This window comes from Apiospora hydei, assembly GCF_038363865.1.
Source record: "Apiospora hydei strain CBS 114990 chromosome Unknown utg000007l_segment0_segment0, whole genome shotgun sequence".
NCBI lineage: Eukaryota > Fungi > Ascomycota > Sordariomycetes > Amphisphaeriales > Apiosporaceae > Apiospora > Apiospora hydei.
Genome location: NW_027117366.1, coordinates 759,466 through 772,084, shown reverse-complemented (window position 1 = coordinate 772,084; position 12,619 = coordinate 759,466). Strand labels below are relative to the sequence as shown.

The 12,619-nt window shown below is 55.0% G+C and overlaps 6 protein-coding genes across 6 annotated transcripts; 5 read left to right on the top strand and 1 right to left on the bottom strand.

The window, feature by feature from the left end:
- Positions 1-345: 345 nt before the first annotated feature.
- On the top strand, positions 346-1,557 carry PG997_009318 (uncharacterized protein; the record flags this gene model as incomplete). Its single annotated transcript, XM_066813633.1, has 3 exons — positions 346-522; positions 654-777; positions 818-1,557. The coding sequence occupies 3 exons, from the start codon at positions 346-348 to the stop codon at positions 1,555-1,557; spliced, it is 1,041 nt and encodes a 346-aa protein (XP_066665595.1).
- A 184-nt stretch (positions 1,558-1,741) lies between these two features.
- On the bottom strand, positions 1,742-3,611 carry PG997_009317 (uncharacterized protein; the record flags this gene model as incomplete). The annotated part of the gene is made up of 2 exons (XM_066813632.1): positions 1,742-3,133; positions 3,312-3,611. The coding sequence occupies 2 exons, from the start codon at positions 3,609-3,611 to the stop codon at positions 1,742-1,744; spliced, it is 1,692 nt and encodes a 563-aa protein (XP_066665594.1).
- Positions 3,612-5,110: 1,499 nt separating this feature from the next.
- PG997_009316 (RNA polymerase II transcription elongation factor-domain-containing protein) lies at positions 5,111-6,257 on the top strand (the record flags this gene model as incomplete). The annotated part of the gene is made up of 2 exons (XM_066813631.1): positions 5,111-5,222; positions 5,305-6,257. 2 exons carry the CDS (start codon positions 5,111-5,113, stop codon positions 6,255-6,257), a joined length of 1,065 nt encoding a protein of 354 aa, XP_066665593.1.
- Positions 6,258-6,449: 192 nt separating this feature from the next.
- PG997_009315 (uncharacterized protein) lies at positions 6,450-6,818 on the top strand (the record flags this gene model as incomplete). Its single annotated transcript, XM_066813630.1, has 1 exon — positions 6,450-6,818. One exon carries the CDS (start codon positions 6,450-6,452, stop codon positions 6,816-6,818), a length of 369 nt encoding a protein of 122 aa, XP_066665592.1.
- A 1,350-nt stretch (positions 6,819-8,168) lies between these two features.
- On the top strand, positions 8,169-9,091 carry PG997_009314 (SH3 domain protein; the record flags this gene model as incomplete). Its single annotated transcript, XM_066813629.1, has 2 exons — positions 8,169-8,228; positions 8,279-9,091. 2 exons carry the CDS (start codon positions 8,169-8,171, stop codon positions 9,089-9,091), a joined length of 873 nt encoding a protein of 290 aa, XP_066665591.1.
- A 1,967-nt stretch (positions 9,092-11,058) lies between these two features.
- Positions 11,059-12,269, top strand: PG997_009313 (uncharacterized protein; the record flags this gene model as incomplete). Its single annotated transcript, XM_066813628.1, has 2 exons — positions 11,059-11,133; positions 11,334-12,269. 2 exons carry the CDS (start codon positions 11,059-11,061, stop codon positions 12,267-12,269), a joined length of 1,011 nt encoding a protein of 336 aa, XP_066665590.1.
- Positions 12,270-12,619: the final 350 nt, after the last annotated feature.

Here is a 12,619-nt window from a genome sequence, read left to right as displayed (position 1 = left end):
TGTCCAGCGCCGGTAGTGCGGTGAGAATGCATGTTTGGGGTGACATGAATTGGGTAGTCTGGATATGACTGGGCAGGACCCGCTGGATAAGCTTCTCTTCCTTCTTTCTTCTTTTATTATTATTATTTCTAGGCATCAATTGGGCGGGATAAGACTGTCGTTGGTGATATCTTCTTCTTTTCTGTTGTTTTACCGTTTCTTCGATTCGTACGGGCCGGGCTCGTCCTCTTCTTCTTGCCATTCTCTGTTGTTTATATTTTTGTCGTATATATTTCTTTTACGATATATATAATTTGTTTCCTCCCCGACAATCGAAACAAGAAGTTCAAGATAAAAGAAGACAAGATGTTGACCATTCGCTCTCTCGTGGTGTTGGGTCTGCTGTGGGCCACGGCCGACGCCTCGCCGCAGAGCCGGAAGAAGGGCGGCAACGGCAGGGCCAAGACGGCGCAGCAGCAGGCTGCCCTGATCCCGCAGGGTGTCTCGAAGGCGACGGACGGATCCATGATCTTGGACACGACGGTTACTATCAAGTAAGTGGTGGCGGAAAAAAAAAGAACAACCCTTTACAATATTGGAACCAGCGGTCGATAGCTAGCACACAACGGGAGAAACGAATTTACAAGACACGGTCAAGACTAACCCATCTCTAGTGGCCTCGACATCCGTTACAAGATCTCCGGTCCCGCCGCCGGCTTCACCCCGAGTCCGGCGTGCCCGGCGGCGCCGCGGCCGCGGGGACACCAGGCACCATGGGTCTGAACGTGCTCCTGCATGGTAAGTGTCCCTCCACCCCCTTATATATATATATTGGTAGCTAACCCACCCCGATCCGCAGGCGACGGAGGCCAATCCTTCTTCGACTTCCCCAACCAAGCCGTGCAAAAGAACCTCATGGGCGTCGCCGTCCTGGCCCCCAACAAGAACCTCTTCTGGGGCGGCGGCAGCGGCCTGCAGCGCACCGACGGCGTGGCCCACGCCCAGGCCGTCGCGGACCTCGTCACCAAAGTCCTCCCCGGCGTCGCCGCCTTCAACGCCTCCGACGTCTCCTTCACCGGCGTCTCCGGCGGCTCCCTCCTGCTCTCGGGCTTCTTCGTCCCCGCCCACGCGGCCCAGTTCCAGGGCGCCTCCGGCGGCGTCCTGCTCAACTGCGGCGGCCTCGCGCCCCAGGTCGACGTCGCCGCCGCCGACGCCGCCGCCATCGCAAAGACCCGCATCCACTTCCAGAGCACCCAGCAGGAGCTCTCGAGCCTCCAGCCCGCCATCCCCCAGGCCATCGCGGCCTACGAGAAGCTGGCCTCGGGCGCCGGCGCCGCGGCCGACCAGATCGGCGTCCTCCAGACTGTCGACAACAGCCCCAACGGCGGCCACTGCGAGTTCGACGAGAAGGATTTCGTGAGCGGCGTCCAGCTCATGGCCGACAGCTTCTCGGCCATCATGCAGGGTGGCAACGGCCAGGTGGCCGGCAAGAACGTGCTGAACCCCGTCGTGGGCAACGAGAAACTCAGCTTCAAGGCAGGGAACAGGAGGAGCATGGCTGCAGCGCTCAGGGTCTAAACCGACGCGGAAGGATCTGTCCAGCGGGATCTCATGGTGTCTTTGGTCAAAATCATGTATCATGCAGTGGTGGGGCTGAGCGAGCCAAAAATTTGTAACCCTTCTCATGTCGTTTGAATTTCTACAGAACTTTATTTGAACATTGTGCCAGCTAAATTTACCCTATCCTAGGCTGCGATGTGATTTAGACAAATTTGCTGTCCTTGACAACATACTTGTCAACATACTCGTCAATTGGCGTGGACTCCAGCTTCTTGCCATCCATACCAAGGTCCACAAGCTCCTTGACCTTGGCGTCGGCAAAGTGCTGCTCCAGGTGCCTCTTGTACTTGGCCAGGATGTGGGGCTTGGCCTCCTCCCTGCGCAGTCTGTGGCCGAGAGGAGCCTCGATGACGACCTCGTCCAGAACAGTGCCATCGTTCAGCTCAACGGTGAGACCGTTGGAGATGGTTCGAAGGGCGGGGTCATGGTAGTCCTTGGTGAACTTGGGGTCCTCCACACACTTGATCTTCTGGCGCAAAGACTCGACGAGCTCGGAGGTGGCCGCTTCGCCACCGTCAGTGTAATCAGTCGCCTCCAGGCGACCGAAGACCAACATGACCGAGCACATGTACTGAATGCAGTGATCGCGGTCGGCAAAGTTGTCCATAGGCTTGAACTGCTTGTCAATGATGCGGACGCAAGCCTCGTGGGTCCTGCACGTGACAGACTTGATGTCGGCGGCGGATTTGCCCATGTCCTTGAGGATAGCGTGGATCTTCTCAGAGGCCTCAACGGCGGTCTGGGAGTGGAATTCTGCGGGGTAGGAGACCTTGAAAAGCACATTCTCCATCACGTAGCTGCCGTAGGGACGCTGGAACTCGAACTTCTTGCCCTTGAACAAGACATCGTAGAAACCCCAGGTAGGCGCGGACAGGACGGTAGGAACACCGGGCTCTCCCTTCATAACCTTGAGGACCAGGTTGACAGCTCGCTGGCAAGCGTCACCGGCAGCCCATGACTTGCGGGACATGGTGTTGGGGGAGTGTCGGTAAGTGCGCAAGCTCTGTCCGTCGACCCAGGCTTGAGTGACGGCATCGGCAGTCTGCTTCTCGCTCAGGCCAAGCATCTTGGACACTACAGCAGCACTGGCAACCTTGACCAAAACGACGTGGTCCAAGCCGACTTTGTTGTACGAGTTGAGCAGCGCGAGGCAGCCCTGGATCTCGTGGGCCTTGATCATGCCCTCGAGCACGTCCTTGACGGTGAACTGCTTGCCATTGGCAATGTTTCCGCCGGCCTTGTTGGTTCGCGTGATCCAATCGGCGACGGCGAGGATGGCACCGAGGTTGTCTGATGGGTGACCCCATTCAGCGGCCAACCAGCAGTCATTGTAGTCGAGCCAGCGAATCATGGCACCGATGTTGAACGCGCCATTGACCGGATCGAGCTGGAAGTCGGTGCCGGGCACCTTGGTGCCATTGGGGACGACGGTGCCGGGGACAATGGGCCCCAACAGCTTGGTGCACTCCTTGAATCGCAGGCCCTCAAGGCCGCATCCTAATGTATCGAGGAAGACCCATCGTGCCGTGTCAAACTATGTGTCATGGAGGTCGACGGTTAGCCGCGGCTTGAGAGAATTGGTGGGACGCGGGGTAGTAAGCCGGCATATGAACTTGTATGAAGCTCTCCCGGCTCAGTGCTCTGTACGGCACAACGGAAAGAAGCCCACTCAGAGTTCGCCTTCAGCGTGCGCGCAAAGGGGGAAAACTTACAGCCAATTCGGAGTCGACAGGCTTGTTGTGAATATAGTCGGCAATGTCCTTGATCTCCGGGTCGTAACCCCGTCCTTCCGAGGGCATTGGGGGAGCCATTGAGTGCTTTCGAGTGGTGGTGGAGAAGGAGTTGGATGGTTGTAGAGAGGAAGAAGCTCTGGCGGCCGACAGAGGGTTGGTGCCGAGCTTCGTAGAGGCCGAGAGCGCAGCTGCGGTTCGTGGGAGCTTAGTGGCCGTGGCGGGAGAAGAGGTACGCAACGATCTCGAGGCTGTTCGCAGGCTGCGGTTGACTGCAGACATCTTGACAGACAAGGCAGTTGGTTGAGAAGGAGGAGAAGAGGAGGGAAGAAGAAGAAGAAGCTATCGCCTGCTGATCAAATTCCCTCTGCGGCTTGAAATAAATCAATCAAAAAGTCTGGCGAGTACCACTATGGAGGTGGTAGGAGGGAGGAGAGCTCTCCAAGGCGCGCTCGATTGGCTGACGAGGGAAGCGGCCAGGCGGCTTTACCCCAGCTCTTGCCTCGGGAGACCAACCCCAGCTGCCAGACCAGCCCCCGCCCCCCGTGGGTGGAGGGGTAGCGCCAAGGGGCTCTACTTTTAACCCCTGTACCGCTGAATAGTCCCTCGGCTAAGGGCTTTCTGGACCGCTGGCTCGCTGTTAAGATCGGACATTCGAGCCGCCTCGGACCTACGACCATAGACATGGTATTATCAGGTAGGATATAATTTATATGGTCATTAATTGCTATATGTATATACGATGGTAAAGTCTATATACTTAACTGGAATATGTGGTCACATAGTACTTCGTTACTTTGGCCTTGAGTCTTGAGTCAATTGCTGGTGTGGTCCCAACAGTGAAATTGAACCAGGAGCCATTCCATCATCTGCAGGTTCTGCAAGCTCTACGGCTAGGTACATCATGTACGGAGCATCGCGACAAACAGAACTCCGTGAAAACAAGCCTTTATATGCAGAATCGGATTTGCTATAGGTTAGGTACTGATTGAGTCAGTGCACAATGGCTATGAGAAGAAGGCTGTTTTCTCTCTGGCTTCCTGTTTAGTGACGGCAATCAACGCATGCGGCCTGCCTACCTGGGTGTGCATTGTACATGTACTGCAGCCAACGAAAGTGCTGCCCATTTGAGTTGCTTGCCCAGCCGAAGTCTAACCTTTATAGCCGGCCAGAATGCGTCTAGAAGGTAGTGCGTATGTGGGCTCATGATTGACTGCAAGACACCCGACACTAGAGGGATCTCGTGTATTACACAGAGACTGAAAGGTATGTACTTAATATAATAGCAATATATAGAGCCTACATATTCCTGTACTGACATTCCCTGAAATGGTCATCATGTTCTCGAGTACATAGCATCTACCCTTGCCGGATATCCCGCTAATACGACGGCAGGAAACCATTTTTAGAACACCACACGAGAGGCCGGCGGGGCGCTCAGCGTTTCTGACTCTAGCACATCTGATCCCAGGTCCACAAAGAGAAAGATCGGCGGTCATTGTTGCTACTACCTGCTTAAACCGTCACTCTCTCAATCAACACATGCATGCATGGACTTACCTAAGTTTAACCCCCAACTCTCCCAATGCCGCCTACTCCTGCTTAACATTATTGTCTTTGCTTCTACATATTCTCGTTCTGCAGTGATTTCCCGCAGAGTCTCTACTGAGCACCCCTTTCTCGCTCTACTGAGCACCCCTTTCTCGCTCTACTGTATCGCCTGCCCCTGTCTTCTTTTTCACCGTAAAACCACTCTCAATTGCGCCAGAACCATTGCGACCATGGCCAGCCAGGCCGACCTCGTGGATCCCACCAAGGCCGGCAAGTACCCGGTGATCCTCAGCGACGAACTGCTGGGTAAACCGTCTACGGAGACATTTACTGGCGTAAGGTGTAAGCAGAAGCCGTACCCATAACTCTTCTCTTGCCTTGTTCTTCGCGGAACAGTACAACTGACCGACTGCCCACGCCAAAGACAACCACAAGCCCGATACGAATCCTTCATTATCCAAACTCAAGGTAGCCGGCCCTTCCAAATACGACCTCTCTTACAACGACAATGGCATGTACAAATACCAAGGCTCGCGCTCGGGCGACGGCGGTCAATACGTGCTCATCTTCGACCCGTCGCGCGAAGTATTCGTTCTACACAAGGTGGACTCGCTCTTCACCATGAATCTTACGCAGACACCCAACAACAACAGCGCCGCGAAACTACGGCAGGAGTTCCCTCACCTAGAGAAGCCTGCCAAAGTGTCGTCCGGCAATATCAACATTCCCATCCACGAGAAGCCGAAGGACACCAAGGGGCCGGCCACAGCCGCAGCATCCGCGAAGGGTGCCAAGGACTCCAACACAGCACCTGCGAAGGGGAAGCAAAAGAAGGAAACACCCGCCGCCAAGCCGAAAGCAGCACCCAAGGCTGCTGCCGCACCCGCGCCTCCACCCAAGAAACCCACACCGCAGTCGGACGACGAGGAAGACAGCGACGACGACGACGGTGGTCTTGTCTTGGAATTCCCCGGCGGCGAAGAGCCGAGCCGCGACTTTTCACCGGCATTCCCACCGCGACGCTTCTCCGAGTTCGTGGCTAACGGTGAGGAGGACGACGAGGACGCCGATGGCGAGGAGGAGGAGGAAGATGACATGAGCGAAGAAGAGCACTTCAAGCTGCCCAGTCCCATGAACCCGCAGAAGACACAACAACAGCAGCAGCAGCAGCAGCAGCAACAGTCATCACAGCAAATACAAGAACCTTCGCCACCGCAGTTTTCGCAGCCAGCACAGGAAGAAGTAGAGTCCGAAGAAGACGAGGAGGAGGAGGAAGAAGAACAACAAGAGGATGGCTTCGAAGACATAGCAGACGAAGATCTGGAGGCGCAGTTGGAAGCCGAACTGGCCGCCAGTGAGGTCAGCGAAGAGGAATAGAACTCTAAATCGGCCCGCAAGAGAGTCGTCCGCAAAAGGAGATTAGCGAAACTGAAGGCCAAACTGAAAGCAAAACAGACGACCAATAACCAGACACTTACCCCTAGGAGCGACATCGATATACACAAACAACAGGAAACCGAACAACAGAAGGTTAATGACAATACGCTGGCCCCTGCGAGCGATGTCGACATGAAGGATCCAGGAATTAATGATCATGCACAGGCCCTTGAGAGAGAGACCAACACGAGAGAACAGCAGGGAGACGAGAAACAGAAATCTGATGTTCATACATCAGCTCCTGATAGCGATATCGTCATGAAGGACCAACCAAGCGGCGAAGAACAGCAGGAGGTTACGGTTGAGGTCCTGGAGGCGCAGCTGGACCAGGAACTGAGGGAGCAAGAGGAGATGAAGGCTCAACTGAGGGCTCAAATGGCGGCTGAAGTGAGAGCTGAAATGGAAGCCGAGCTGAGAGCCAAAGTAAGAGCCGAATTCGAAGCCGAGCTTAGAGCTCAACAGGAACAGGTCGAGGAGAGTGAGATTAGTGAAGAAGAGTAGGAAGATGGAGTGAGTGGCTACCACGCGGCGAACTAGGCAAGGAGAAGGCACAAAGACTGGGCGATGACACTATGAATATACTCGGGAAGTTGGAGGAGGTGATAGGGGCTGCAGCGGCTGAGTGCGAAGTCGGCGACATGAGCAAGGGCGTAGAACCAAGCGATTGATTTTGGCATTCATTTTTTACATTTGGGATATAGGTAGGGAGTGCGCTGTCCAGTAGCCAGCCACCACTCTACCCTCGGGTACCCTACGGTACGGCGTTCAGAGAGGGAACGGTAACAATCATACACGATGTGCTTTTTGGGGGACAGGTCAGAGGTCTATTGCCTGCCGAAATAACGGCGGCGCATACTGATGCAGTGAAGCGTTGTTTCCTTGATAGCGGAGTTGGTGGTAGTACCATCAGTACCATTCTTTGGCCTCAAGTGGTGCTAAAAAACAGTTCCGGTTTCTGTCTAACCTCTTTGGGTCTATATCTTTAAAAATCTGTATAAAATCAATTCTTACCGGTAAAATTAGAGTATAATTGGTATAAAATATTTAAGTGACCATTATATATTATACGACTTTCTCTGATTTTCTATCGGTTGTGGTTAATTTAGTATAAATTTTAAAAGATATTGTTTTATAAGGGTCGAGTAGGAACCGGAACTGTTTTTTAGCACCACTTGGGCCTGTAGGTAGCATCGCTAGGTCTATTGAAGTGACGACAGAATAACAACATACTATGCTCTTGAAACACGTAGAATCCAATCCAGACATGTCTCTCTCTACCGATCAGTTAGCCAGGCATTCCACCGCTACCGTCGTTATTAGGAACTGAACAGGAAATCGATTATATACCTAATCGTTTCTTGGTGCAGGCTTCCTTTGCCAAGCCGGCTTTCGCGGACTGACCAAACAGGCCCAAGACCACTAAACGCACCTAGGGATCGAAAAAGGGTGGGGGGCTGGCCAGTTTTATGCGTAACACGGGTGTTACGTATGTACGAAGCGGACGTTGCCTGCTGTTGGTTGGCCACTCTCGGGCTTGGGCGAGGGCGAAGCATGCATCAATGGACCCCAGAAACCGACTCAGACCAGCGCAATCAAACAAATAACCACTGCCAATTCACCCAAACCATCCTGTGATTCCGTACCATTCGTCCTTTCCACCCCCTTCAACCTACTACATACTCCATCCTCGCTGGTTAGGGAATTGAATACTATACACATTGTTATTCTTGTCCTTGACCCCGCCCCGACTTCTCTGTATTGCCTGTCTGAGACAGCCCGACGACGACCGCTGGAGCCTGGCATCGCATCCTCTAGCCCAATCGATAGTACATCTATCTGCCTAACGCCAAAATGGTGGTCGACCGCCAGGAAATTATTGCGAACAACAAGTCGCTACGCTTGATCAAGAATGTACGGTTACTACGAGCAGTCCCTCATTCCACCATCCTCTACTCACACAGCGTAACCAGGAACTCGAGAACCTTCTGGAGAAGGGCGTGATAGACGACAATGTCTTCGACAGCATCCACCAGATGCTCCCCAACGAGACGCCCCTCTCCGGCGCCGGCGCATCCCAGCGCGGCACTTCGGCCGCCTCCAACGCCAGCCCGGCGCCCAGCCAGAACCCCACGTCGCCGCCCGTGAACTCGATGGCCAACCTGGCCCTGTCCCAGACCCCCAGCCACTCGCCCGCGCCCCCGGCCTACAACACCACCGGCCCGCCCGCCCTGCCGACGCGCAACAACCCGCCCCCGCCCCCGCCTCCCTCGAAGCCCGTCATCGCCCACGCCCGGGCCCTGTACAAGTACAACGCCGCCGACGCCCGCGACCTGTCGTTTGAGCGCGACGACAAGATCGCCGTCCACGAGTACATGAACGCCGACTGGTGGATGGGCCGCAACCAGCGCACCGGCGCCGAGGGCATCTTCCCCAAGAACTATGTCCAGATCGAAGGCGACGGCGGCAGCAACGGCTACGCCAACGAGAAGGCCGCCACCCCGGGCGCCGGCTACTACCAGCAGCCCAACTACGCCCAGCCCCAGCAGTACGGCGGCGGCTACCCGCAACCGCCCCCCGGCCAGAACCCCTACAACTCGAGCGTGCCGCCCATGGCCGTCGCCGAGAGCAGCAGCCAGCCCGCACCGGCACCCGCGCCCGCGGGCGAGCCTGAGAAGGAGGGCATGGGCAAGAAGATGGGCAAGAAGTTCGGAAATGCGGCTCTCTTCGGTGCTGGTGCTACGTTTGGTGGCAACATTGTCAACTCCATCTTTTAAGCGTGCAAGCTGCTTGCGTTGGCGTCATTCTGGGGTGTCAGGAGGATAGGTTCTCCTACGGCTATGCTGGGAAGAAATTATATTCAAAGGCTCGCTGCGCTGGGTCTCGAGGACTTGACAAACTCGACCGGACGAGAAAGCGTTCAAGCAGAAAACTGAAGTAGATTGTGCTTGGTCCAAACTGAGAGACGGTTCAGGACCATGGGATTTTGATGGGTTGCTTTTGGAGTCATTAATGATAGGCGTTCTTTCGAATTTTGGGCATTTTGCGTGTGATGAGGTTGACCGAGATGAAATCGAAAAGCTACGAAGCCGGTGCAGAGGTTTTGGATTCCTTGTTGGCGTGACCCCCTTGAACTATTCGTGATAAGTGTTCACGTAGCGCAGGAGAATACCAGGGATCTTGTGTTATCTGTATTGCGCCCAGAGGAACAGAGGATGGCAGGTGATCAGAAGTTCTCGATCCGGACGCCCAAGATTAGGAATGCTAGAGCATGCTTCGCCTTATAGCATAGCTTGTATGCTTTGCATAAGAGCTCTATATATGGCGACGAAACGGGTGGCGCAGTTTCCCCTATTGTTTTGCCATAGGCCCAGACTTCTCTTGGCCATGATTCTAGACCTTGGAGGAAGCGACCCAGCTGCCGGTTCGTTTTTAGAGAAGATTATGTTCTCTTTCGCTGGCCTGACATTAAACATACACAGCAAACTCGGCGGGCTTGTTTTGACGGCGTAGAGCAAGAGGTCTGAACACTAATACAGCAAATGCCGTGGATGGAGAGACTGATGAGAATGGGAGTGTCAGTTATGCTTATACGGAGATCTTTTATCTAGGTATAATTGTTTGTTACTGTACGAACTTTGGCCGTTGGGGATATACGTGTCGCCTATGTATACCGGCTGGCGACAGTGCCTGCTTGTATGTATGCCTCGACGCAGCGCATCACGCCGCGGACACCAAGAAGTTTGACGACCAAGTTTTTGGCAGGCTGTGGCAGGCCTAGGCGTGTATCGGTTTCTGTTCCTTTTGATTGGGTCACCCAAACATGACTCGTCTAACCCTGCCCGGCGTCTGTCGCATATCGACGGTCATGCCGGGGAAACAAGCAACTCAAGAAGAGGGTGGACTGCTCTTCTCTTACCCTATTTAACAGGTCTTCAGACAATGGTCAGTGGCGGGTTAGTACTTGGCGCTTCTCGTCAGGCGGTACACCTTCCACTATGTCATTGAGAAAGCCGCTGGCGCTGGATCATCGATTGAACGATGATAACTCGGGATTGGAACACACGACAAGATGGGTACTAAAACCGGGTTCGGAGATCTCCTTTCAAAGTGTTCAGATTCTGAGATGAACGTCACTAATTATAGGACGATGCCATCTGGAGCGCCTATCAGTGCCATACGTCATTGCCTCCGCGCTTCTAGACTTGTTGTACGTTTTCTCCCCGGATTCTCTTGGCCGCGGTGAATGATCGTCGCGAATAAAGGCTTGTCTGAACCATAAACGACTGCGGTTCTGGTTCTGACTTTCGCGAACATACCATGCGGTCTGTATAGAAACTACTGCACTCTTTTGCCGTCATCGCAGGGGTACTTTCAGAAGAAGATATGTGCCAAATGTTGTTTAGTTAGCCAAGCCAGCAACTTGAAGCGTCGATGATACATGGCGTCGCCGGTGTGTCAGTCAAGATCCAAGACTTCCCGACTCTACGCCACCCATGTAGTTCCCCAGAGAGACACAGGTTTATATACCAAGGCTATTATTGTAGATAGTGGCACTCTCATGTCCAATATCTACATATATATCGGTGCGGACGAGCTTTGTTGTGTATTCATTCTTTCCCTGCGCATCCACTCATCTAAACATCTTCTCTGCGAGAATATCATCTTACCGAGACCGGCTCTCAAACATACATTCGTTGAACGAACCCAAGCCCTCCTGTCCTTTCCGACACACACCGCTAATATGCATTTCCCAACCCTGCTGTGGCTTCTCGTGGCAGAGCAAGCCATCGCTGCCGTGCCCCCTTTCCGACAGCTTGTAAGTCATTACTCTAGATGACTACCCCAGGCACCTGGCTTATAGCCTTCACTCCGTCTCTCCCTTAACCGACTCTACATACACTCTTTCCACGTTTTATATATGTGTATGAACCTCGAAGCGAAGCCGCTCCTTACCACCTCCTGCGTATCCATCCACTTTACTCACTTGGTTATGCCTTGACTGACATACCACTGAAGCACGTCCGCGGCAACACCAGCGTTAGCAACGTAAACGTCCGCGGAAACACTGCCGCCAATGATAAAGCAAACGTCGTAAGACGGTTCCAGCACGCAGTCGCGGCTGTACCTGAAGAGGCAGCCGCACATGCAAACGCGACCGCACCTGAAGAAGCGGCCGCGCCTGAAGAGGAAAAGGCGGCTGCACCTGAAGAAGAAGAAGAAGAGGCCGCCGCACCTGAAGAGGCGGCACCCGCAGAGGAGGCGGCACCCGCAGAGGAAGCCGCCCCCGAAGAAGAAGAAGCGGAGGCTGTCCCAGAAGAAGCAGAAGAGGCCGTTCCCGAAGAGGCAGCAGACGCCGCCCTCTGCGCCGAGGGCCAGTCCGTGACCTACACCGTGCAGCCCGCCGACACGGTCGGCAAGATCGCCAAGTCGCTCGGCTCCGGCATCTGCGACATCGCGACGGCCAACGCGCTCGCGAACCTCGACGTCATCTTCCCGAATCAGACCCTGACCGTGCCCGTGGCGCTCGCCGCGCCCGACGACACGTCGTGCGTGACGCCGCCCGCCAACGCGACGTGCGTCGTCGCGGCGGCGGGCGAGGGCGCGGGCGCGGACGCGGGCACGGCCGTCGTGCAGGCGGGCGACGCCTTCGTGACCATCGCGGCGGGCCTGGGCATCTCGTCGGCGGCGCTGCAGGCGGCCAACCCGGGCGTCGACCGCTTCAACCTGCAGGCGGGGCAGGTCATCAACGTGCCCGTGTGCAGCGGGGCCGAGGGCGAGATCCCGGCGCCGGGGGCGGACGCGGTGGCGGCGGCGGTCGAGGCGGCGGAGGAGGCGGGCGCGTTGCTGAGCAACACGTCTTCGCCGACTACCAAGCGGTCGATGCGCGCGAGGAGCCGGGGCGGCAGCGCTGCTCTTTTCCAGTTTACCAAGGGGGCACAGCTGAGTGATTGAATGATCGGTCGATGGGGGTTGGGCCAGATGCGACAGAAAGAGTGCGAAGTGTGTGTTGTGGTATAGTCGCTGCTGCGGGATCGATAAGATAGCAGAAGTCCCCGAGAGAGAGAGGCCTGCTCTGCTTACTTCAGCCGGGAATGGATGTTGCTTTGACAAGTATAGATTGCTGTTCTAGCTCAGCGTATCTTTCTCACTCTGAGTCGATTTGCGACGGTAATGGCAAAGAAGAGGCCCATCATGTTCGTATTACATCCCGTAAGACTAATTCTATTCAAAAAAATTCCAAGATAGCCCCTACAAGTCGCCAGTCTGGGAGCTTTGGGAGATGGTAAAAGTCATTAACCTCT